This window comes from Oncorhynchus mykiss, chromosome 5 (assembly GCF_057628025.1).
Source record: "Oncorhynchus mykiss isolate SJ-2025 chromosome 5, ASM5762802v1, whole genome shotgun sequence".
NCBI classification, from domain to species: Eukaryota; Metazoa; Chordata; class Actinopteri; order Salmoniformes; family Salmonidae; genus Oncorhynchus; species Oncorhynchus mykiss.
The window spans coordinates 84,345,635-84,373,072 of NC_143026.1; the positions used below are offsets into that span (position 1 = coordinate 84,345,635).

The following is a 27,438-nucleotide window of genomic DNA, read 5'->3' on the forward strand; positions in this document are numbered from 1 at the left end:
TCTAGGAACAGTGGGTTAACTGGTCTAGGAACAGTGGGTTAACTGGTCTAGGAACAGTGGGTTAACTGGTCTAGGAACAGTGGGTTAACTGGTCTAGGAACAGTGGGTTAACTGGCCTAGGAACAGTGGGTTAACTGGTCTAGGAACAGTGGGTTAACTGGTCTAGGAACAGTGGGTTAACTGGCCTAGGAACAGTGGGTTAACTGGTCTAGGAACAGTGGGTTAACTGGCCTAGGAACAGTGGGTTAACTGGCCTAGGAACAGTGGGTTAACTGGTCTAGGAACAGTGGGTTAACTGGTCTAGGAACAGTGGGTTAACTGGTCTAGGAACAGTGGGTTAACTGGTCTAGGAACAGTGGGTTAACTGGTCTAGGAACAGTGGGTTAACTGGTCTAGGAACAGTGGGTTAACTGGTCTAGGAACAGTGGGTTAACTGGTCTAGGAACAGTGGGTTAACTGGTCTAGGAACAGTGGGTTAACTGGTCTAGGAACAGTGGGTTAACTGGTCTAGGAACAGTGGGTTAACCTGGTCTAGGAACAGTGGGTTAACTGGTCTAGGAACAGTGGGTTAACCTGGTCTAGGAACAGTGGGTTAACTGGTCTAGGAACAGTGGGTTAACTGGTCTAGGAACAGTGGGTTAACTGGTCTAGGAACAGTGGGTTAACTGGTCTAGGAACAGTGGGTTAACTGGTCTAGGAACAGTGGGTTAACTGGTCTAGGAACAGTGGGTTAACTGGTCTAGGAACAGTGGGTTAACTGGTCTAGGAACAGTGGGTTAACTGGCCTAGGAACAGTGGGTTAACTGGTCTAGGAACAGTGGGTTAACTGGTCTAGGAACAGTGGGTTAACTGGTCTAGGAACAGTGGGTTAACTGGTCTAGGAACAGTGGGTTAACTGGTCTAGGAACAGTGGGTTAACTGGTCTAGGAACAGTGGGTTAACTGGTCTAGGAACAGTGGGTTAACTGGTCTAGGAACAGTGGGTTAACTGGTCCAGGAACAGTGGGTTAACTGGTCTAGGAACAGTGGGTTAACTGGTCTAGGAACAGTGGGTTAACTGGTCTAGGAACAGTGGGTTAACTGGTCTAGGAACAGTGGGTTAACTGGTCTAGGAACAGTGGGTTAACTGGTCTAGGAACAGTGGGTTAACTGGTCTAGGAACAGTGGGTTAACTGGTCTAGGAACGGTGGGTTAACTGGTCTAGGAACAGTGGGTTAACTGCCTTGTTCAGGGGCAGAACGACAGATTTGTACCTTGTCAACCCAGGGATTCGATCTTGCAACCTTACTAGTCCAATGCTCTAACCACTAGGCTATGCTGCCGCCTAAATTAGAAGTACCAAGTCATCAGCATATAGCAGGTATTTCACCTCTGTGTCAAATAGTGTGAGTCCTGGGGCTGCTGAATGGTCCAACATGTCTGCTAATTCATTGATATAAATGTTGAAAAGAGTTGGACTCAAACTGCAGCCTTGTCTCACTCCTCGGTGTTGTGAAAATAATTATGTTCTTTGGTTTTTGATTTTTATTGCACACTTGTTTTCTGTGTACATACATTTTATTAAGTCATACACCTTACCACCAAGCACACTTTGGATAATTTTGTAGAATAGCCCTTCGTGCCAAATAGAATCAAATGTTTTTTTTAAATCAATAAAGCAAGCAAAGATTTTGCCCTCTTTTTTTGGTGGACATGTTTATTAATGAGTGTGTGTAAGGTGGACAGTAGTGCGGCGGTGTTTATTAATGAGTGTGTGTAAGGTGGACAGTAGTGATGTGGTGTTTATTAATGAGTGTGTGTAAGGTGGACAGTGGTGCGGTGGTGTTTATTAATGAGTGTGTGTAAGGTGGACAGTAGTGCGGTGGTGTTTATTAATGAGTGTGTGTAAGGTGGACAGTAGTGCGGTGGTGTTTATTAATGAGTGTGTGTAAGGTGGACAGTAGTGCGGTGGTGTTTATTAATGAGTGTGTGTAAGGTGGACAGTAGTGATGTGGTGTTTATTAATGAGTGTGTGTAAGGTGGACAGTGGTGCGGTGGTGTTTATTAATGAGTGTGTGTAAGGTGGACAGTAGTGCGGTGGTGTTTATTAATGAGTGTGTGTAAGGTGGACAGTAGTGCGGTGGTGTTTATTAATGAGTGTGTGTAAGGTGGACAGTGGTGCGGTGGTGTTTATTAATGAGTGTGTGTAAGGTGGACAGTAGTGCGGTGGTGTTTATTAATGAGTGTGTGTAAGGTGGACAGTAGTGCGGTGGTGTTTATTAATGAGTGTGTGTAAGGTGGACAGTAGTGCGGTGGTGTTTATTAATGAGTGTGTGTAAGGTGGACAGTAGTGCGGTGGTGTTTATTAACGAGTGTGTGTAAGGTGGACAGTAGTGATGTGGTGTTTATTAATGAGTGTGTGTAAGGTGGACAGTAGTGCGGTGGTGTTTATTAACGAGTGTGTGTAAGGTGGACAGTAGTGATGTGGTGTTTATTAATGAGTGTGTGTAAGGTGGACAGTAGTGCGGTGGTGTTTATTAACGAGTGTGTGTAAGGTGGACAGTAGTGATGTGGTGTTTATTAATGAGTGTGTGTAAGGTGGACAGTAGTGATGTGGTGTTTATTAATGAGTGTGTGTAAGGTGGACAGTAGTGCTGTGGTGTTTATTAATGAGTGTGTGTAAGGTGGACAGTAGTGATGTGGTGTTTATTAATGAGTGTGTGTAAGGTGGACAGTAGTGATGTGGTGTTTATTAATGAGTGTGTGTAAGGTGGACAGTGGTGCGGTGGTGTTTATTAATGAGTGTGTGTAAGGTGGACAGTAGTGCGGTGGTGTTTATTAATGAGTGTGTGTAAGGTGGACAGTAGTGATGTGGTGTTTATTAATGAGTGTGTGTAAGGTGGACAGTGGTGCGGTGGTGTTTATTAATGAGTGTGTGTAAGGTGGACAGTAGTGCGGTGGTGTTTATTAACGAGTGTGTGTAAGGTGGACAGTAGTGCGGTGGTGTTTATTAATGAGTGTGTGTAAGGTGGACAGTAGTGCGGTGGTGTTTATTAATGAGTGTGTGTAAGGTGGACAGTAGTGCGGTGGTGTTTATTAACGAGTGTGTGTAAGGTGGACAGTAGTGCGGTGGTGTTTATTAATGAGTGTGTGTAAGGTGGACAGTAGTGATGTGGTGTTTATTAATGAGTGTGTGTAAGGTGGACAGTAGTGCGGTGGTGTTTATTAATGAGTGTGTGTAAGGTGGACAGTGGTGCGGTGGTGTTTATTAATGAGTGTGTGTAAGGTGGACAGTAGTGCGGTGGTGTTTATTAATGAGTGTGTGTAAGGTGGACAGTGGTGCGGTGGTGTTTATTAATGAGTGTGTGTAAGGTGGACAGTAGTGCGGTGGTGTTTATTAATGAGTGTGTGTAAGGTGGACAGTAGTGCGGTGGTGTTTATTAATGAGTGTGTGTAAGGTGGACAGTAGTGCGGTGGTGTTTATTAATGAGTGTGTGTAAGGTGGACAGTAGTGCGGTGGTGTTTATTAATGAGTGTGTGTAAGGTGGACAGTAGTACGGTGGTGTTTATTAATGAGTGTGTGTAAGGTGGACAGTGGTGCGGTGGTGTTTATTAACGTGTGTGTGTAAGGTGGACAGTAGTACGGTGGTGTTTATTAATGAGTGTGTGTAAGGTGGACAGTAGTGCGGTGGTGTTTATTAATGAGTGTGTGTAAGGTGGACAGTAGTGCGGCGGTGTTTATTAACGAGTGTGTGTAAGGTGGACAGTAGTGCGGTGGTGTTTATTAATGAGTGTGTGTAAGGTGGACAGTAGTGCGGTGGTGTTTATTAATGAGTGTGTGTAAGGTGGACAGTAGTGCGGTGGTGTTTATTAACGAGTGTGTGTAAGGTGGACAGTAGTGATGTGGTGTTTATTAATGAGTGTGTGTAAGGTGGACAGTAGTGCGGTGGTGTTTATTAACGAGTGTGTGTAATTTATTTTTTTATTTTTTATTTCACCTTTATTTAACCAGGTAGGCTAGTTGAGAACAAGTTCTCATTTGCAACTGCGACCTGGCCAAGATAAGGCATAGCAGTGTGAACAGACAACACAGAGTTACACATGGAGTAAATAATTAACAAGTCAATAACACAGTAGAAAAAAGGGGAGTCTATATATACATTGTGTGCAAAAGGCATGAGAAGGTAGGCAAATAATTACAATTATGCAGATTAACACTGGAGTGATAAATGATCAGATGGTTATGTAAAGGTAGAGATAGAGATATTGGTGTGCAAAAGAGCAGAAAAATAAATAAATAAAAACAGTATGGGGATGAGGTAGGTGAAAATGGGTGGGCTATTTACCAATAGACTATGTACAGCTGCAGCGATCGGTTAGCTGCTCAGATAGCAGATGTTTGAAGTTGGTGAGGGAGATAAAAGTCTCCAACTTCAGCGATTTTTGCAATTCGTTCCAATCACAGGCAGCAGAGAACTGGAACGAAAGGCGGCCAAATGAGGTGTTGGCTTTAGGGATGATCAGTGAGATACACCTGCTGGAGCGCGTGCTACGGATGGGTGTTGCCATCGTAACCAGTGAACTGAGATAAGGCGGAGCTTTACCTAGCATGGACTTGTAGATGACCTGGAGCCAGTGGGTCTGGCGACGAATATGTAGCGAGGGCCAGCCGACTAGAGCATACAAGTCGCAGTGGTGGGTGGTATAAGGTGCTTTAGTGACAAAACGGATGGCACTGTGATAAACTGCATCCAGTTTGCTGAGTAGAGTGTTGGAAGCAATTTTGTAGATGACATCGCCGAAGTCGAGGATCGGTAGGATAGTCAGTTTTACTAGGGTAAGTTTGGCGGCGTGAGTGAAGGAGGCTTTGTTGCGGAATAGAAAGCCGACTCTTGATTTGATTTTCGATTGGAGATGTTTGATATGGGTCTGGAAGGAGAGTTTAGAGTCTAGCCAGACACCTAGGTACTTATAGATGTCCACATATTCAAGGTCGGAACCATCCAGGGTGGTGATGCTGGTCAGGCGTGCGGGTGCAGGCAGCGAACGGTTGAAAAGCATGCATTTGGTTTTACTAGCGTTTAAGAGCAGTTGGAGGCCACGGAAGGAGTGCTGTATGGCATTGAAGCTCGTTTGGAGGTTAGATAGCACAGTGTCCAAGGACGGGCCGGAAGTATATAGAATGGTGTCGTCTGCGTAGAGGTGGATCAGGGAATCGCCCGCAGCATGAGAAACATCATTGATATATACAGAGAAAAGAGTCGGCCCGAGAATTGAACCCTGTGGCACCCCCATAGAGACTGCCAGAGGACCGGACAGCATGCCCTCCGATTTGACACACTGAACTCTGTCTGCAAAGTAATTGGTGAACCAGGCAAGGCAGTCATCCGAAAAACCGAGGCTACTGAGTCTGCCGATAAGAATACGGTGATTGACAGAGTCGAAAGCCTTGGCAAGGTCTATGAAGACGGCTGCACAGTACTGTCTTTTATCGATGGCGGTTATGATATCGTTTAGTACCTTGAGCGTGGCTGAGGTACACCCGTGACCGGCTCGGAAACCAGATTGCACAGCGGAGAAGGTACGGTGGGATTCAAGATGGTCAGTGATCTGTTTGTTGACTTGGCTTTCGAAGACCTTAGATAGGCAGGGCAGGATGGATATTGGTCTGTAACAGTTTGGGTCCAGGGTGTCGCCCCCTTTGAAGAGGGGGATGACTGCGGCAGCTTTCCAATCCTTGGGGATCTCAGACGATATGAAAGAGAGGTTGAACAGGCTGGTAATAGGGGTTGCGACAATGGCGGCGGATAGTTTCAGGAATAGAGGGTCCAGATTGTCAAGCCCAGCTGATTTGTACGGGTCCAGGTTTTGCAGCTCTTTCAGAACATCTGCTATCTGGATTTGGGTAAAGGAGAACCTGGAGAGGCTTGGGCGAGTAGCTGCGGGGGGGGGGGAGCTGTTGGACGAGGTTGGAGTAGCCAGGCGGAAGGCATGGCCAGCCGTTGAGAAATGCTTGTTGAAGTTTTCGATAATCATGGATTTATCGGTGGTGACCGTGTTACCTAGCCTCAGTGCAGTGGGCAGCTGGGAGGAGGTGCTCTTGTTCTCCATGGACTTCACAGTGTCCCAGAACTTTTTGGAGTTGGAGCTACAGGATGCAAACTTCTGCCTGAAGAAGTTGGCTTTAGCTTTCCTGACTGACTGTGTGTATTGGTTCCTGACTTCCCTGAACAGTTGCATATCGCGGGGACTGTTCGATGTTAGTGCAGTCCGCCACAGGATGTTTTTGTGCTGGTCGAGGGCAGTCAGGTCTGGAGTGAACCAGGGGCTATATCTGTTCTTAGTTCTGCATTTTTTGAACGGAGCATGCTTATCTAAAATGGTGAGGAAGTTACTTTTAAAGAAAGACCAGGCATCCTCAACTGACGGGATGAGGTCAATGTCCTTCCAGGATACCCGGGCCAGGTCGATTAGAAAGGCCTGCTCACAGAAGTGTTTTAGGGAGCGTGAGGTGGACAGTAGTGATGTGGTGTTTATTAATTATTAATGAGTGTGTGTAAGGTGGACAGTAGTGCGGTGGTGTTTATTAACGAGTGTGTGTAAGGTGGACAGTAGTGATGTGGTGTTTATTAATGAGTGTGTGTAAGGTGGACAGTAGTGATGTGGTGTTTATTAATGAGTGTGTGTAAGGTGGACAGTAGTGCTGTGGTGTTTATTAATGAGTGTGTGTAAGGTGGACAGTAGTGATGTGGTGTTTATTAATGAGTGTGTGTAAGGTGGACAGTAGTGATGTGGTGTTTATTAATGAGTGTGTGTAAGGTGGACAGTAGTGCGGTGGTGTTTATTAATGAGTGTGTGTAAGGTGGACAGTAGTGCGGTGGTGTTTATTAATGAGTGTGTGTAAGGTGGACAGTAGTGCGGTGGTGTTTATTAATGAGTGTGTGTAAGGTGGACAGTAGTGCGGTGGTGTTTATTAACGTGTGTGTGTAAGGTGGACAGTGGTGCGGTGGTGTTTATTAACGAGTGTGTGTAAGGTGGACAGTAGTGCGGTGGTGTTTATTAATGAGTGTGTGTAAGGTGGACAGTAGTGCGGTGGTGTTTATTAATGAGTGTGTGTAAGGTGGACAGTAGTGCGGTGGTGTTTATTAACGAGTGTGTGTAAGGTGGACAGTAGTGCGGCGGTGTTTATTAATGAGTGTGTGTAAGGTGGACAGTAGTGATGTGGTGTTTATTAATGAGTGTGTGTAAGGTGGACAGTAGTACGGTGGTGTTTATTAATGAGTGTGTGTAAGGTGGACAGTAGTGCGGTGGTGTTTATTAATGAGTGTGTGTAAGGTGGACAGTAGTGCGGTGGTGTTTATTAACGAGTGTGTGTAAGGTGGACAGTAGTGCGGTGGTGTTTATTAATGAGTGTGTGTAAGGTGGACAGTAGTGCGGTGGTGTTTATTAACGAGTGTGTGTAAGGTGGACAGTAGTGCGGTGGTGTTTATTAACGAGTGTGTGTAAGGTGGACAGTAGTGCGGTGGTGTTTATTAACGAGTGTGTGTAAGGTGGACAGTAGTGATGTGGTGTTTATTAATGAGTGTGTGTAAGGTGGACAGTAGTGCGGTGGTGTTTATTAACGAGTGTGTGTAAGGTGGACAGTAGTGATGTGGTGTTTATTAATGAGTGTGTGTAAGGTGGACAGTAGTGATGTGGTGTTTATTAATGAGTGTGTGTAAGGTGGACAGTAGTGCTGTGGTGTTTATTAATGAGTGTGTGTAAGGTGGACAGTAGTGATGTGGTGTTTATTAATGAGTGTGTGTAAGGTGGACAGTAGTGATGTGGTGTTTATTAATGAGTGTGTGTAAGGTGGACAGTAGTGCGGTGGTGTTTATTAATGAGTGTGTGTAAGGTGGACAGTAGTGCGGTGGTGTTTATTAATGAGTGTGTGTAAGGTGGACAGTAGTGCGGTGGTGTTTATTAATGAGTGTGTGTAAGGTGGACAGTAGTGCGGTGGTGTTTATTAACGTGTGTGTGTAAGGTGGACAGTGGTGCGGTGGTGTTTATTAACGAGTGTGTGTAAGGTGGACAGTAGTGCGGTGGTGTTTATTAACGAGTGTGTGTAAGGTGGACAGTAGTGCGGTGGTGTTTATTAATGAGTGTGTGTAAGGTGGACAGTAGTGCGGTGGTGTTTATTAACGAGTGTGTGTAAGGTGGACAGTAGTGCGGCGGTGTTTATTAATGAGTGTGTGTAAGGTGGACAGTAGTGATGTGGTGTTTATTAACGAGTGTGTGTAAGGTGGACAGTAGTGATGTGGTGTTTATTAATGAGTGTGTGTAAGGTGGACAGTAGTGCGGTGGTGTTTATTAATGAGTGTGTGTAAGGTGGACAGTAGTGCGGTGGTGTTTATTAATGAGTGTGTGTAAGGTGGACAGTAGTGCGGTGGTGTTTATTAACGTGTGTGTGTAAGGTGGACAGTGGTGCGGTGGTGTTTATTAACGAGTGTGTGTAAGGTGGACAGTAGTGCGGTGGTGTTTATTAACGAGTGTGTGTAAGGTGGACAGTAGTGCGGTGGTGTTTATTAATGAGTGTGTGTAAGGTGGACAGTGGTGTATTGTATGGCTAATTCTTGTGGCTTTGTCATCCTAAATTGTTCCACATGCCCCAGAACTTATTTTGGTCAATTGTGTTTTCAATTTCATCAAGTGCCTTGTTGGTATAATTCAATTCTTGTGTTTCAGTGTTTGTTTATACTGTTTCAGAGTTTCAAAGTATTCATATCGTAGCTCTGGGTTGTTTTGCTGCTTATATGTTTTTCATTTGACATTTGTCTTAGGTGTTCTCTCCACTCGCTCTCTCTCACACCTCTCCCCACTCACTCTCTCTCACACACACACACACACACCTCTCCCCACACCCTCTCTCTCAATTCAATTCAAGGGGCTTTATTGGCATGGGAAACATGTGTTAACATTGCCATAGCAAGTGAGGTAGATAATATACAAAAGTGAAATAAACAAAAATTAACAGTAAACATTACACATACAGAAGTTTCAAAACAATAAAGACATTACAAATGTCATATATATATATATATATATATATACACACACACACACACACACACACATACATATAGTGTTGTAACAATGTACAAATGGTTAAAGTACACAAGGGAAAATAAATAAGCATAAATATGGGTTGTATTTACAATGGTGTTTGTTCTTCACTGGTTGCCCTTTTCTCGTGGCAACGGGTCACAAATCTTGCTGCTGTGGTGGTACACTGTGGAATTTCACCCAGTAGATATGGGAGTTTATCAAAATTTGATTATTTTTTTCGAATTCTTTGTGGATCTGTGTAATCTGAGGGAAATATGTATCTCTAATATGGTCATACATTGGGCAGGAGGTTAGGAAGTGCAGCTCAGATTCCACCTCCTTTTGTGGGCAGTGTGCACATAGCCTGTCTTCTCGTGAGAGCCAGGTCTGTCTACGGCAGCCTCTCAATAGCAAGGCTATGCTCACTAAGTCTGTACATAGTCAAAGCTTTCCTTAAGTTTGGGTCAGTCACCGTGGTCAGGTATTCTGCCACTGTGTACTCTCTGTTTAGGGCCAAATAGCATTCTAGTTTGCTCTGTTTTTTTGTTAATTCTTTCCAATGTGTCAAGTAATTATCTTTTTGTTTTCTCATGATTTGGTTGGGTCTAATTGTGCTGCTGTCCTGGGGCTCTGTGGGGTGTGTTTGTGAACAGAGCCCCAGGACCAGCTTGCTTAGGGGACTCTTCTCCAGGTTCATCTCTCTGTAGGTGATGGCTTTGTTATGGAAGATACGGGAATCGCTTCCTTTTAGGTGGTTGTAGAATTTCTCTTTTCTGGATTTTGATAATTAGTGGGTATTGGCCTAATTCTGCTCTGCATGCATTATTTGGTGTTCTACGTTGTACACTTTCTCTCTCCCCACACCCCCTCTCTCTCTCTCACACACACACACACACACTCTCTCTCTCTCTCTCTCTCACACACACCCTCTCTCTCACACACACACACACACACCCCCTCTCTCTCACACACACACACCCTCTCTCTCACACACACAGCTCTCTCTCCACACCCTCTCGCTCTCTCACACACAGCTCTCCCCACACCCTCTCTCTCTTACACACAGCTCTCCCCACACCCTCGCTCTCTCACACACAGCTCTCCCCACACCCTCTCTCTCTCTCACACACACACACACACACCTCTCTCTCACACAACTCTCTCTCACACAACTCTCTCTCACACACCTCTCTTTCACACACCTCTCTCTCACACACCTCTCTCTCACACACCTCTCTCTCTGTGTGTGATTGTTAGTTCTCAAATATGATATATATTTTTTAAATATATAGAACCATTATCTTTTCAACGTGACCAAAAGTATGTGGACACCTGCTTGTCAAACATCTCATTCCAAAATCATGGGCATTAAACATGGATTTGCCCCCCCTTTGCATATATTGTATGTATGTGTATGTGTGTATATATATACACACACACACACACACACACACACACACAACATACATACATACACCTTCATTTAACTAGGCAAGTCATTTAAGAACACATTCTTATTTTCAATGACAGCCTAGGAACAGTGGGTTAACTGCCTTGTTCAGGGGCAGAATGACAGATTTTCAACTCGTCAGCTCTGGGGATCCAGTCTTGCAACCTTAGAGTTAACTAGTCCAACGCTCTAACCACCTGCCTCTCATTGCACTCCATGAGGAGCCTGCCTGTTACGCAAATGCAGTAAGCCAAGGGAAGTTTCTAGCTAGCATTAAACTTCTTATAAAAATCAATCAATCATAATCACTAGTTATCTACACATGGTTGATATTACTAGTTTATCTAACGTGTCCTGTGTTGCATATTATGGATGCAACGCTGGGGGATGATAACAAAAGGGCATGTGAAAAAAGCACAATCGTTGGACGACTGTCCCCAACCATAAACACCGACGCCTTTCTTAAGATCAATACACAGAAGTAGATATTTTATAACCTGCATATTTAGCTAAAAGAAATCCAGGTTAGCAGGCAATATTAACCAGGTGAAATTGTGTCATTTCTCTTGCGTTCATTGCACGCAGAGTCAGGGTATATGCAACAGTTTGGGTCGCCTGGCTCATTGCGAACTAATTTGCCAGAATTTGACGTAATTATGACAGAACATTGAAGGTTGTGCAATGTAACAAAAATATTTAGAGTTAGCGATGCCACCCGTTAGATAAAATACCGAACGGTTCCATATTTCACTGAAATAAACGTTTCGTTTTTTGATATGATAGTTTCCGGATTTGACCATATTAATGACCAAAGGCTCGTATTTCTGTGTGTTATTATGTTATAATTAAGTCTATGATTTGATATTTGATAGAGCAGTCTGACTGAGCAGTGGTAGGCAGCAGCAGGCTCGTAAGCATTCATTCAAACAGCACTTTTGTGCGTTTTGCCAGCAGCTCTTCGCAAGCACAGCGCTGTTTATGACTTCAAGACTATCAGCCTAATGGCTGGTGTAACCAATGTGAAATGGCTAGCTAGTTAGCGGGGTGCTGACTTGGAGTAGTTATTCCTCTTGCTCTGCAAGGGCCGCGGCTTTTGTGGAGCAATGGGTAACGCTGCTTCGAGTGTGGCTGTTGTCAATGTGTTCCTGGTTCGAGCCCAGGTAGGGGCGAGGAGAGGAACGGAAGCTATACTGTTACACTGACAATACTATAGTGCCTATAAGAACATCCAATAGTCAAAGGTATATGAAATACAAATGGTATAGAGAGAAATAGTCCTATAAATACTATATTAACTACAACCTAAAACCTCTTAACTTGGAATATTAAAGTATCATGTTAAAAGGAACCACCAGCTTTCATATATTCTCATGTTCTGAGCAAGGAACTCAAACGTTAGCTTTTTTACATGGCACATATTGCACTTCTACTTCTCCAACACTTTGTTTTTGCATTATTTAAACCAAATTGAACATGTTTCATTATTTATTTGAGGCTAAATTGATTTTTATTGATGTACTATATTAAGTTAAAATAAGTGTTCATTCAAATTGTTGTAATTGTCATTATTACAAATACTTAAATTTTTTTTATTTTATACGGCCAATTAATATGTATCGGCTTTTTTTGGGTCCTCCAATAATCGGTATTGGCGTTGAAAAATCATATTCGGTCGACCTCTAGTACCAAGATCACCGACAATCCTAGCAGTTTACCAAGATCACCGACAACATTATCAGTGTACCTAGATAGGCCTATTGGTTATCTCCAACACCAACTGCCAAAAGAGGGGAAAGAGGAAGGAGAGAGACAGACACACCACTCATTAGGGTTATAGGGATCCCAGCAAGGTGTGTGTGTGTGTGTGTGTGTACTGGGGGGAGACGAGGAGGAGGAGGCGAGGAGGAGGGGAGCGATGAGGAGGAGCAAGGGGCAGAATGGGAGAGAGCAAGTACGGGTGAGGAGGGGAGTGGGAGATAAGATGAGGATGGGTGAGTATGTTTCGCCTGGGCTATAAACCAATCCCCACCACAGCTAATCAATACAGGCCCAGTGGAATTAACAGTTATCTTAAAGTCCTTTAACAACAACAGCTTGATTAACACAATCATCCATTATTAAAACACCCACACACCCAGGGCGCTCAGGGAGGGATGGATGGGGAGGGAGAGAGAGGAGGTACTAGAAGGAGTTAAGAGGGGGCTGAAGTGAGGGAGGGAGATGGAGTGGAGGGAAAGAGAGAGGGAGTGACAGGATAAATATATGTTTACATCTGTTGAAGAATCTGTTCCGTTTCTGGAATGCATTGGTTCTGACGGCACCTGTGGGGATGGGATAGAGATGGTGTGTGTGTCTAGACATGGAACGCTGAGGGGGAGGGGGGTGGTGAGGGTCAGGGTAGAGGTTTAGGAGAAACTGGTGTTGAGCTGGGAGGCTTGCATGCCTGTCATGACTGGAAGCACACAGCTACATAAGAGAGCGGAGAAAACGTAACTGCCCCCAAGGGATGGACTTGGGCAGGGACGGGATGAGGGAGGGACTGGGATGAGGGAGAGACTGGGGCAGGGATGGGATGAGGGAGAGACTGGAGCAGGGACGGGATGAGGGAGAGACTGGGATGGGATGAGGGAGAGACTGAGGCAGGGATGGGATGAGGGAGAGACTGGGGCAGGGACGGGATGAGGGAGGGACTGGGATGGGATGAGGGAGAGACTTGGGCAGGGACGGGATGAGGGAGGGACTGGGATGGGATGAGGGAGAGACTGGAGCAGGGACGGGATGAGGGAGGGACTGGAATAGGATGAGGGAGAGACTTGGGCAGGGACGGGATGAGGGAGGGACTGGGGCAGGGACGGGATGAGGGAGGGACTGGGGCAGCGACGGGATGAGGGAGGGACTGGGGCAGGGGGAGACTGGGGCAGGGACGGGATAAGGGGGAGACTGGGGCAGGGACGGGATGAGGGGGAGACTGGGGCAGGGACGGGATGAGGGGGAGACTGGGGCAGGGATGGGATGAGGGGGAGACTGGGGCAGGGACGGGATAGGGGGAGGGACTGGGATGAGGGAGAGACTTGGGCAGGGACGGGATGATGGAGGGACTGGGATGAGGGAGGGACTGGGGCAGGGGGAGACTGGGGCAGGGACGGGATGAGGGAGAGACTGGAGCAGGGACGGGATGAGGGAGAGACTGGGATGGGATGAGGGAGAGACTGAGGCAGGGATGGGATGAGGGAGAGACTGGGATGGGATGAAGGAGAGACTGGAGCAGGGACGGGATGTGGGAGGGAATGGAATAGGATGAGGGAGAGACTTGGGCAGGGAAGGGATGAGGGAGGGACTGGGGCAGGGACGGGATGAGGGAGGGACTGGGGCAGGGACGGGATGAGGGAGGGACTGGGGCAGCGACGGGATGAGGGAGGGACTGGGGCAGGGGGAGACTGGGGCAGGGACGGGATAAGGGGGAGACTGGGGCAGGGACGGGATGAGGGGGAGACTGGGGCAGGGACGGGATGAGGGAGGGACTGGGATGAGGGAGAGACTTGGGCAGGGACGGGATGAGGGAGGGACTGGGCAGGGACTGGGATGAGGGAGGGACTGGGGCAGGGACGGGATGAGGGAGAGACTGGAGCAGGGACGGGATGAGGGAGAGACTGGGATGGGATGAGGGAGAGACTGAGGCAGGGATGGGATGAGGGAGAGACTGGGATGGGATGAAGGAGAGACTGGGGCAGGGACGGGATGAGGGAGGGACTGGGATGGGATGAGGGAGAGGGAGAGACTTGGGCAGGGACGGGATGAGGGAGGGACTGGGATGGGATGAGGGAGAGACTGGAGCAGGGACGGGATGGGGAGGGAGGGACTGGAATAGGATGAGGGAGAGACTTGGGCAGGGACGGGAAGAGGGACGGACTGGGATGGGATGAGGGAGAGACTGGGGCAGGGACGGGATGAGGGAGGGACTGGGGCAGGGACGGGATGAGGGAGGGACTGGGGCAGGGACGGGATGAGGGAGGGACTGGGGCAGGGGGAGACTGGGGCAGGGACGGGATAAGGGGGAGACTGGGGCAGGGACGGGATGAGGGGGAGACTGGGGCAGGGACGGGATGAGGGGGAGACTGGGGCAGGGACGGGATGAGGGGGAGACTGGGATGAGGGAGAGACTTGGGCAGGGATGGGATGAGGGAGGGACTGGGCAGGGACTGGGAAGGGACAGGATGAGGGAGGAACTGGGCAGAGACGGGATGAGGGAGGGACTGGGGCAGGGGGAGACTGGGGCAGGGACGGGATGGGGGGGAGACTGGGGCAGGGACTGGGAAGAGGGAGGGACTGGGATGGGATGAGGGAGAGACTGGGGCAGGGACGGGATGGGATGAGGGAGAGACTGGGGCAGGGACGGGATGAGGGAGGGACTGGGGCAGGGACGGGGTGAGGGAGGGACTGGGGCAGGGACGGGGTGAGGGAGGGACTGGGGCAGGGACGGGATGAGGGAGGGACTGGGGCAGGGACGGGATGAGGGAGGGACTGGGGCAGGGACGGGGTGAGGGAGGGACTGGGGCAGGGACAGGATGGGGGGGGAGAGACTGGGGCAGGGACGGGATGAGGGAGGGACTGGGATGAGATGAGGGAGAGACTGGGGCAGGGACGGGGTGAGGGAGAGACTGGGGAAGGGGCGGGATGAGGGAGGGACTGGGGCAGGATGAGGGAGGGACTGGGGCAGGATGAAGGAGGGACTGGGGCAGGGACGGGATGAGGGGTAGACTGGGGCAGGGATGGGATGAGGGGGAGACTGGGGCAGGGATGGGATGAGGGAGGGACTGGGATGGGATGAGGGAGAGACTGGGGCAGGTATGGGGTGAGGGAGGGACTGGGGCGGGATGAGGGAGGGACTGGGGCGGGATGAGGGAGGGACTGGGGCGGGATGAGGGAGGGACTGGGACGGGATGAGGGAGGGACTGGGACGGGATGGGGGAGGGACTGGGACGGGATGAGGGAGGGACTGGGACGGGATGAGAGGGGGGCTGGGCAGGGACGGGATGAGGGAGGGACTGGATGAGGGAGGGACTGGGGCAGGGACGGGATGAGGGAGGGACTGGGGCAGGAGGAGGGGTCACTGGCTGGATAACTCTAGAGAACCAGAATAGACAGGGGGGGGGGGGGGGGGGGGGGTCTGGTCCTGAAATGGAAAGTTGGAAAGGCTGAGAGAGAGAGAGAGAGATTAGAGGGTTGGGTTTCCCCATGCCAGGGGCTGGGGCTAGAGGGCTCTGCCTGGGTTTGGTGGAGAGGGCCAGGTCGAGCAGCACTGGACGGGGAAGTGAGTCAGGGGTGATAATTGGTCCTTCACCTTACCCAGCTGACCCAAGGAGAGAAGGGGAGCAGAACTAGACGGGACATGTTGAGAGGGAGGCAGGGGAAGGGTAGACTGAGGAGGGAGTGTGAGAATGATCTGGCCCCTAGCCATGCACAGCTGACCCAGGGAAAGAAGGATGGGACAGGTTGAGAGAGAACGGGTAAGCTAGCTAGGAGTCTAGGAACGGGGGAGACAGGGGTGAGAGTGATCTTGTCCCTGGCCATGCCCAGGTGACCCAGGTAGAGCATCAGCCAACCAGTTAAATAGGAAAAGATCACTCCCTCTGGAGAGAGGGAGTGAGGAGAAAAGGATAGAGGTGAGAAAAAGAGGAATAGGGATAAAGGGAGTGCGCAAGAAGGTGGGGGGAGACAGTATAAATGGGGAAGAACTAGAGAGGGGAAAGTGAGGGGAAGAGGAGGGGAGGCAGGAAAAGCATAGCTGAGAACAGCCTCTGAATCTGGAGTCTATGATCTATGGTATGGGAGGTCAGAGTGGCAGGGACAGGCCCGTGCACATGGCTCTACCCATCTCCACTCATCTTTCCCCCCCACACACACTACATTATACCAGCGGGGTGCAGAAGAGGGGTTGACTAGTAGGTGCTATTAGCGGAGTGAGTGAGAGATACTGGTGATACTGATTGACAGACAAAGTGGCTGTGGTTCATTAGTAATCTATTGAGTGTGAGTATGTCAAAAAATTGTTTGAGAGTGTAAAAGAGAAGAGTGAGTAAGTAAACGAGTACTATATGTATGTGAGTGCGTGAGTGAGTAAGTAAACAAGTACTATATGTGAGTGAGTGAGTGAGGGAGTAAACGAGTACTATATGTATGTGAGTGCGTGAGTGAGTAAGTAAACAAGTACTATATGTATGTGAGTGAGTGAGTGAGTAAACGAGTACTATATGTATGTGAGTGAGTGAGTGAGTAAATGAGTACTATATGTATGTATGTATGTATGTATGTATGTATGTATGTATGTATGTATGTATGTATGTATGTATGTATGTATGTATGTGAGTGAGTGAGTAAACGAGTACTATATGTGAGTGAGTAAACGAGTACTATATGTATGTGAGTGAGTAAGTAAACGAGTACTATATTTATGTATGTGAGTGAGTGAGTAAGTAAACGAGTACTATATGTATGTGAGTGAGTGCGTAAACGAGTACTATATGTATGTATGTGAGTGAGTAAATGAGTACTATATGTATGTGAGTGAGTGAGTAAACGAGTACTATATGCATGTGAGTGAGTGAGTGAGTGAGTGAGTGAACGAGTACTATATGTATGTGAGTGAGTAAACGAGTACTATGTGTATGTAAGTGAGTGAGTAAACGAGTACTATATGTATGTAAGTGAGTGAGTAAACGAGTACTATGTGTATGCAAGTGAGTGAGTAAACGAGTACTATATGTATGTAAGTGAGTGAGTAAACGAGTACTATGTGAGTGAGTGAGTCAGTATGGCCAGAAAGCTGTATGGTGGTGAGGTAACCCCATACAGACAGATTCATGTCCTGTTTAACTCGGAGGGTAAACTAGCATAAAGCCTGTCCGTCTCTCCTCCTCTGATGTTCACCATCCTAAACCCACTGGAGGACTAGAGGGAGGATTGTCTTACAGGTGGGGGTTAGAGGCTAGAACAGAGCTTGACCTCAACTACCAAGCACTAACGTACCTAACCCTCCTACCCCCTCACCCACTACCCCTGCCCTAACGGGAACACAAGTGTCCCTGCATGCGGCCGGGTTGGAGGGAGAGAGAGAGCGAGCAGGAGAGAGGAGGCCCCATAATTAACATGCCAGGCAATCTGAGGACTCTGTGCTCCTCTTCCCACACAAATGCCAAACCCCCATGATTATTATGGTAACACTTCACTCTGTGAAGACACATGGAGGAGAGGGAGGGAGTGTTGGATTACTGGAGGGTTGAGGAGGGGGCTGGGGTGAGGGATAGATGGAGTGAGGAGGTGGAAGCCAGTGTCCTGCTCTGTGATTGACATGTTTAGCAGCAGCTTCCTGGAGCTTTGCGTTATACAACAGAACACATTCTGGGTACTGTACTCAAAACACAAGACTCGGAGCAGGTGGATGGGAAAAAATGGTAAATGTTTATTCTCAACTGCACCGTTTGTAATGTTGACATTTTATTGCAATGCAAACCAGCGGTAGCCTGGTGGACCCAGTGATCAGTTGAACTGAAGTAGCCTGGTGGACCCAGTGATCAGTTGAACTGAAGTAGCCTGGTGGACCCAGTGATCAGTTGAACTGAAGTAGCCTGGTAGACCCAGTGATCAGTTGAACTGAAGTAGCCTGGTAGACCCAGTGATCAGTTGAACTGAAGTAGCCTGGTGGACCCAGTGATCAGTTGAACTGAAGTAGCCTGGTAGACCCAGTGATCAGTTGAACTGAAGTAGCCTGGTGGACCCAGTAATCAGTTGAACTGAAGTAGCCTGGTAGACCCAGTGATCAGTTGAACTGAAATAGCCTGGTAGACCCAGTGATCAGTTGAACTGAAGTAGCCTGGTGCACCCAGTGATCAGTTGAACTGAAGTAGCCTGGTGCACCCAGTGATCAGTTGAACTGAAGTAGCCTGGTAGACCCAGTGATCAGTTGAACTGAAGTAGCCTGGTGGACCCAGTGATCAGTTGAACGGAAGTAGCCTGGTAGACCCAGTGATCAGTTGAACTGAAGTAGCCTGGTGGACCCAGTGATCAGTTGAACTGAAGTAGCCTGGTGGACCCAGTGATCAGTTGAACTGAAGTAGCCTGGTGGACCCAGTGATCAGTTGAACTGAAGTAGCCTGGTGGACCCAGTGATCAGTTGAACTGAAGTAGCCTGGTAGACCCAGTGATCAGTTGAACTGAAGTAGCCTGGTGGACCCAGTGATCAGTTGAACTGAAGTAGCCTGGTGGACCCAGTGATCAGTTGAACTGAAGTAGCCTGGTGGACCCAGTGATCAGTTGAACTGAAGTAGCCTGGTAGACCCAGTGATCAGTTGAACTGAAGTAGCCTGGTGGACCCAGTGATCAGTTGAACTGAAGTAGCCTGGTGGACCCAGTGATCAGTTGAACTGAAGTAGCCTGGTAGACCCAGTGATCAGTTGAACGGAAGTAGCCTGGTGGACCCAGTGATCAGCTGAACTGAAGTAGCCTGGTGGACTGAAGTAGCCTGGTGAACCCAGTGATCAAGCTGGTTCCACCAAGCTAAACCGGCTGTGCAACAGTCTTCCATTTTTCATCAAACAAACTTCACCAGAAACCCATACCTGAATAAATAGCCAGGTCTACTGTGTGTAGAGGCCAAAGGTTTGCATGAATCCATGTAAACACACTAAAACTGATGTCATAGACTAAACCATAATAAAATCAATCTCAGTGACTGTCACATGACCATGACCTATATGGCCTTGAGGTTTAACATGGGAACATTCCCACCCAGTTGCAGTCCCTATTGCCACTAACTAACACCCCTGTTGGCATGTCTTTGGACATCATGTGTGTGTGCCCGTGCATGTCATCCTGTTAAGGTTTCTGATGTATCTAGCCAGCAGGGCACAGAACACCTTTGACTGCTCTGGGGACCAAAAAAACATTTACCCCATTTTTGGCAATGAGGCCCTTTATCTCCTCCCCCAGAGTCAGATGGACTGGTGGTTACCTCGAACTTCCTTCATACTGGACAGAGACATAAAATGGTCTCCACGAGTTTATCAGACTCTGGGGAAGGAGATACATTGGATTTGGCCAATTTATCCCTTTAACTGGGAAGAGTTCGCGCTAACGTTACGATTTCTGCCTACACCCACTCAAACCATGGCTTACACATTTCAACACGTTCCTGAACCACCGGGTCCAACCCGCTCACTTATACTCAGAAAAACATATGAACGCATGCGCGCGCGCACACACACCGCATCTCAAAGGTTTCAGAACTACACATAGATCCTCTGAGTCGTCACAGAATATCAAACACAAACCCTGGTAAAAGACTGTTCTATGCAATGAAACGTGTGTGTGAGCATTTACACAGGCCTGTGTGTGAGCGTTTACACAGGCCTGTGTGTGAGCGTTTACACAGGCCTGTGTGTGAGCGTTTACACAGGCCTGTGTGTGAGCATTTACACAGGCCTGTGTGTGAGCGTTTACACAGGCCTGTGTGTGAGCGTTTACACAGGCCTGTGTGTGAGCGTTTGTGTGTGTAGGTGAAGTATTCCTAGTATCCATCCCCTCTCCGTCCCGGTTCAGGGTGGTTTATGTGCATCTGTCACGCATGGCCTGTCTATCAGGTCTTTAGTTATGGCCAGTTGACAGGTTGACGAGAAGACAGAGCTGAGAGAGGAGGTCCTACCATCATACAGCTCAGTACGGGGGGGGACTGTATCGTAGCAGGCCTCTTAACTGGTTGATCACATGACAATATTGGTTCTAGTAACAATGTGGCCAGAAGAACAGTCCAATCAAATAATCTAATACAGGTGGAAAATGAAGCAGAACAAAAGGATCAATATAACCATGATGTAGTGGATAATGACTCCAGGGACGAGGCTGGTCCTTCAAAACAACAAAGCAGCATGTGTGTGATTCTGTGGATGCATGTGTTTTTGTGTGTGTGATTACCTCATGCAGCCATGTGAGTGAGTGAGTGAGTGAGTGACACACACACAGTGTGCCCACCTGTTTGACACCGAGGGCCTGAGAAAGTGAAGAGGAATGAACAGAATGTCTGTCTGTGAGCACTGGGGTTGGGCCCAGATATGTTAGTGTGTGTGTGTGTGTGTGTGTGTGTGTGTGTGTGTGTGTGTCTGATTAACACAGCTATGGGAGAGTGGTGGGGAATGGCATTTAGAGTGGGATATTTTACCAAGCAGCTGAGGAGAGAAATAAACACACACGGGATTCACTCTCCTCACTCTATAGCCTCACTATTAAAATAGTGAGAGACGATTACTGGCGTGCAGAAAGTTTATTTTACACAAACGGGTACATGCATGGACATAGCAACTGTGCAGTCTGAAATAAAAAAAACACATGCCCGCTGTGTGTGTGTATGTGTAACAGAGAAAGAAGAGAGTTTTCAGGAAAGAGAGAGAGGAGTGATAGAGGAGAGATTCTGGTGAGAAACTAGAGAGTGTGTGAACCAGCGAATGATGCAGAGAAACAAACTAAAAGAAAGACATTAAGCCACGGCCAAATAAGAACAGGCTATTGAGTGGGATGCATCAAATGACATCAGCGTGTGTTGTATTGGTGCCATATTTTAACTATATATGTGATGCTAGATGGAATGGTTCAATCAACTCAATACACAAAGAGATCTTTAGAAATCTGCTGCCCTGATTTAAATAAATAAATATATATATATATATATATATATATATATATATATATATATATATATATATATATATATATATATATATATATATATATATATATATATATATATATGTGTGTGTGTGTGTGTGTGTGTGTGTGTGTGTATTATATACCATTTAGCTGACACTTATCTAACGCGACTTCCAGTCACAGTACAGAGAGGGTGTCGTGGGGTTGGCTTGATCTGATTAACGACATCAGAGACAGACGAAATATGAGGTGGCAATCGCTCCGGCCAGGGAATGTAGACCTCTTTATCAACATGTAGTCATGTCGGCCAAAACAACCATCTATAGTTGCAAGTGTGCATGCAACATTTGGTTCTTTGTGCAGAGATGAATCTGCCCCGCATCAACAGATCCACACACACACCTGCCTGGCATCAACAGATCCACACACACACCTGCCTGGCATCAACAGATCCACACACACACCTGCCTGGCATCAACAGATCCACACACACACCTGCCCCGCATCAACAGATCCACCCACACACCTGCCCCGCATCAACAGATCCACCCACACACCTGCCCCGCATCAACAGATCCACCCACACACCTGCCCCGCATCAACAGATCCACCCACACACCTGCCCCGCATCAACAGATCCACCCACACACCTGCCCCGCATCAACAGACCCACCCACACACCTGCCCCGCATCAACAGATCCACACACCTGCCCCGCATCAACAGATCCACACACCTGCCCCGCAATAACAGATCCACACACCTGCCCCGCAATAACAGATCCACACACCTGCCCCGCAATAACAGATCCACACACCTGCCCCGCATTAACAGATCCACACAACTGCCCCGCAATGAGAGATCCACACACCTGCCCTGCAATAACAGATTCACACATCTGCCCCGCAATAACAGATTCACACATCTGCCCCGCAATAAGAGATCCACACATCTGCCCTGCAATAACAGATCCACACATCTGCCCTGCAATAACAGATCCACACACCCACAAGTTACGTCTCATATACTAAAGCTGAAGAACTGCACATTCAGGTACTTTTTATGGTGAATTCATTAAACATAGAAAGGAAAATGCCGCACACTGCTGCTCATGATACCAGGTGATTTTATTATGTTGTTCCGACCCGGTCTTCATCATGCCTGTGTGTGTTTATCAGTCAAGCTCGTTGTTAGAGGACTTTAAGATTATTATAACTTTTTGACCCTAGAATGTGCGTGAACTGTGGCAAAAACAGGGGTGGGAAAAATGCCCAATTGTCATATCTTTGAGTAAAGATACCTTAATAGAAAATGACTGAAGTAAAAGTGTAAAATACTGTGTTTTTGGTTATCAAAAGTAAATGTAATTGCAATAATATACTTGAGTATCAAAAATAAAATTAAAAGTATACCTCATTTCAAACTCCTTATATTAAGCAAACCAGACGACACCATTTACTTTCTTCCCATCTACAGATAGCCAGGGGAACACTCCAACACTCAGACATCATTTACAAACAAAGCCTTTGTGTTTCGTGAGTCCGCCAGATCAGAGGCAGTAGGGATGATCAGTGATGATCAAAATGCACTTTTGGGTGTCTGGGAAAATGTATGGAGTAAAAAAGTACAAAAATATAAATAGTAAAGTACAGATAGCCCAAAAAACGTAAAAGTATTTTTACTTAAGTACTTTCCCCTGAATAAAATCCCGGGCGCACGAGCAAGTGTGCGGCAATTTCCTTTTCCTGCGCGCATTACTAAATCACTTTGAATAAAACCGTCTGCTAAATGGCACAATAATATATATTTTTTAATTGAATCACCAAGTCACATGAAGACCTAATAACAGAGTCCAAGGGTAAGATTACAACATCGTATTATAGAAGAATTATACGCTCACTAAGTGAAGCCTAAATACATCTGTGGTTAGATGCACACATGACACTGAACACCACAGGTAGCATGTGTGTGCATGTGCACACGTGTGAGAGATGACAGGTTGCAGACAGTGGGAAATGACAATGAGAGGTTAACAGGGTCTGATGACAGACCACACAGCAGTGATTTATAGACCTAATAAATGGGCTGATCGTCGGCACGGTAACAAGATCCCCACAAGGTTTGGGGAATGGGGGGGAGGGGGTACCAATAACTTGATGCTGAGATGGGGGGGAAATAGCTGCCATATCAGATCCAGTACAGGAACCTGAACCACTCCACCTCTAACGCACAAACAGGTCAACATTCTAACCCCGCCCGGGTGGGAGGAAGAAGACTGTGTGTGTGTGTGTGTAGCAGTGAAAGGGATCTGTCCTGCCAGGGTGATTTATACAAAACAGAGCTAGAGACAAACTGACAACAGAAACTGCAATAAAACACTACCCAGCCACTGTCTGAGGGGATAAGAATGTGTGTGTGTGTGTGTGTGTGTGTGTGTACCAAATAAAGTCATGCCAACTCTCAATCAGTTAACCATATGTTGAGTGAGGGACAGCAACAGTACACACACCCCTTCCTATATCTAGAAATACTCCTTCACACCATCACACTAGATAATCTGCCATTTGTTTAGTAAACAAACAATAGCCGGTTGCCCTCTCAGCTTTGCCCTTTGACCTTTGCAAAACCAAAGTGGACACGTTGTTTACGGAACGCACAACCTAGGTTACACTTGTGAGGAACACGTTTTGGTTCATTTCCTTCCATTGACGAATGGTCAATTTATTCATTGTCTTTTGTTTGTAGCGCTCCTGTTAATGTTGAGTAAGTATGTGCCTCCGATGATGCAGACTACCTGGCCTGATTGTCTTAACTCCCCACCACTGTGGAGCTTCGGAAAGTCATTTTTTTCTTCACAACGTACTTTTATTTCCCTTGAGAATGACAGTAGGTCCTCAACGTAGCCCGTTTTAAACATCTGTCCAGCTCTGATCCGGTGGAAACTTCATAAAACAGGCCTACCTGATTACTTCTTATCCCTGGTGCAGATAGCCTACAGCTGTCTGTCAGGAGCTCACTGGCACAGGAAACTATGAGGGCCCACAATATTCTATACAATGTTGCAAGTTTGCAAGCACCAGCTTCAGGCCAGACCAAGTTAATAGTTGATACAATGTTTTAAGTTCCTTGCAGACAGGCCATGTGTAGCCAATGTGATCTATAGAATGTCTTTTAAATTAAGATATTTTCTACCTGGGATATTTTTTTTGTTGGCTTTATTAGGCTATTTTTACATAGCAATAGAAGCAATAGAAGTTACTTTAATAGAAGTTACTTTAAGAATCATGATTAACCACATTATAATGATTTTGAGATACGAAGGCTTTATTCTAAATGAAATGAAAATCAGAACTGGCACGCAGATCGGTAGAAATAGTAGGATAAATTGTCACTCCAAATGGAAAAGGTTGACAACCCCTGGTGCAGCCTATTACCTACCGGTAACTTCAGGAGCTTCATGACAGAATCTATGACCAGCAGTAGCTGGAGGAGAGACAGGAACAGGTTCTTCTTCTGGCCAGACTATTACACCCCCCCCAAGTCATTTGTGAGTCTTAATTATTGAATCACTGTGTGCTTAAAGCATCAGACAAGCTCAGTAGCCTACATATAGTTGATTTTATGAAAACATATAGGGTGTGTAGATATAGGGAAAAATACAAGTTAACATTTTGACCAATCGATTTGTTGAAAGAACAGACGACGCTAGGTTGACTAAGATTTTGTTTTGTCATAGCCCTAGTGGAAACTACAAACTAAAGAAGCCTTTTTAAACCTCAAATGCACTGCTAGTTTGCAATTCCTGCTCTACAGGACAATTCCTGCAACAACATGGTGATCAAATTAAGATCATACACCTGTATGTTAAAGGGGAAATCCACCACTTTTCAACCTCATATTCAATATCTCCAGCACCATACCAGTGTATTTTACAAATGACGTGTATCTACATTCTGTAGTTTCCCTTTAAGATTCAGAGAAATAACAGAGCAAACAATGTGATTATAATAGGCTACACCTACATTACACAGAGACATAGATAAACAGTCACAAAGAGACCAACAAAGACAGATGGAGAGGCTGAAATAGAGATGGATGGAGGGAGGGAGAGAACTAGGAGAGAGATCCGTCACATAGGGCCTTAACCCGCATGGCTCAGCACTCCTCCACCCTCTTCCTTTCTGTGTTCTGTCCGTTCCTGTCGTTTATCTGCTTTATTAGGTTATCTGGGCTCTCACCCCCCCCCCCCATCCCCAGGATTCATTATGGCCTTAACTGCTCACTTAGGTTTATGCTCTCTTTAAATTAAACTGCAGATAACCGGGCAGCCAAATAAACACCTGCACTACCACCGAGAAAGAGAGAACTCATTGAAGAGGAAATTAAGAAAAATAACAGTGTGTGTGTGGTCATCAGTACTGTAAGACTGGTCCACATCATTAGTAATTCAATTTGCTCTTTATTAGAGGCTCTTATCTGCAGCACAGACGGCTACTTTCTATCTCTCTCCCTCGTTCCATCTTCTTCTATCGCAACATTCTTTCCTCTATTTATCCTTCCCTCCATCACTGAGAAACAAACAATATAAGTCCTGCTTCAGGCCAGCTACATCTCTACACTTACAGAGGACGATAAAGCACAGAACTAGGAGAAAGAATGACTGGATGGAGAGAGACGGGGGGGGGGGGGGTCAGAGACAGAACGAGACAAGAGAAGAATTAGACAGTAGGACAGATAATTTGTGTGAGAGGGGGAGAGGAGGAGGGTGAATGAAGAGAGAGAAAGGAGAGAGAAGCAGAGAGAGTGAGCTATGGAGAGAGTGCCAGACAGCCAGCCATCAGGATGAATAAAGCCTAATGTTAATAGTGATGGCTTTTTTAATGTCTGCTCGACTCCATTGACTGGGGGCGATTACACTGAGATGGGCATGAGAGGGATGAAGAGAATGGAGGGGTGGAAGGAAGGAAGGGAGGAGGGGCCGAGGGTTGTAAAAACACAGATTGCATTCCATCAGGTTAGGTCTATATTCTCTAGTTCGTTAAAACAATCCAATTTGCAAAAGGATAATTATGCATTAGCTGCTTTTTATCTAGTGGGCTGGCTGGGGGGAGAGGAGAGTGGTGGTGGTGCCAGGACTTGATAGCAGCAGCCTCTTCCCCACCTTCACCCACTGCAAATTACCCACTATCACAGCTCAATTGGGTAATCAATTACCACCCCTTCCTACCCCTACACACACACACAGATCACAGCAGCTCTCCATAGGCCTCTCATAGAGAGGAATGCTGACCCCTATTGGAGAGAGGGGACAGTGTGGAATAAAATTGGCCCAATCAAAGCACTGGCAAGAGTGCAAATGTCCAACAGTGTCCTAAAATGAGTCACTAAACCATAGAGCTATTAGATAGACTGGATCCACAGTACTGTCCATGTGATGTCATTCTCCACGGAGGATATATTCATTAAGTGAATTCGTCACGGCTAAAAGAGAACACCACTCGCAACTAGCTGAATTAATTAGCTAGACCTCCTGAGTCCCGAGTAGAAGAAAAATTATAGTAAACAACCTATTTATCTAATTGGACCTCTATATGAGTTACTCTCACTACCAGTGGAAATCTGATGGTGTGTTAAGTTTAAAATGGATAGAAATTCCATGAATTCCTCCATTTATTTCAGAGGTACAGTTGATATAACAGGGGTCAGAGTTGTAAATTGACCAGAAAAACCTCTTGGCCTAATAGGATGGATCATGTTTACCTCCGTACTCCCTAGTGTTTGCCAGGACGTAATCGTAATTAGTAAGATCTTGTTTATTTTTACTGGTTAAATAAAATGTCAAATAAAGTGCTGTCTTTCTACCTGTCCTGGAGGGGCTGGGGGAGAGACGTCGTAGCTTGTGTCTGCCGAACGAGACCAGTTCACGGGACATGGTCCTCTTCACACCTCCCGGGCTCCAGACCGGGGTGTGTGTCCGAACCGGGCTGTGTGTCCGTCGGCGGAGAGAGTAGCGGCTGTTCAGGGTCATGTCTGCTGGGCTGGACCTCCGCTCGGATCCAGACTCACTGCAACACACAGGACAAGGTATGTGTCAGAGACAGGTAGGTGTGTGTGGTGTGTGTGAAAACATTCAGAAAAATATAGATTTGGCCAAAGGCAACATTACATGTTCACAGATACAAAATCAGGATAAAAAGAGACATATTCCAACATGCATTACCAGACGTAAGAG

The 27,438-nt window shown here is 46.8% G+C and overlaps 1 protein-coding gene across 2 annotated transcripts in view; it reads right to left on the bottom strand.

The window, feature by feature from the left end:
* The window catches only part of LOC110524678 (zinc finger CCCH domain-containing protein 3), a 105,292-nt gene that overhangs the window by 75,384 nt on the left and 2,470 nt on the right, over positions 1 to 27,438 (bottom strand). For both annotated transcript variants that reach the window (XM_036978563.2, XM_036978561.2), the window contains exon 3: positions 27,069 to 27,271. In XM_036978563.2, coding sequence (XP_036834458.2) covers positions 27,069 to 27,271 — 203 coding nt within the window. The remainder of the gene's footprint in view (positions 1 to 27,068; positions 27,272 to 27,438) is intronic.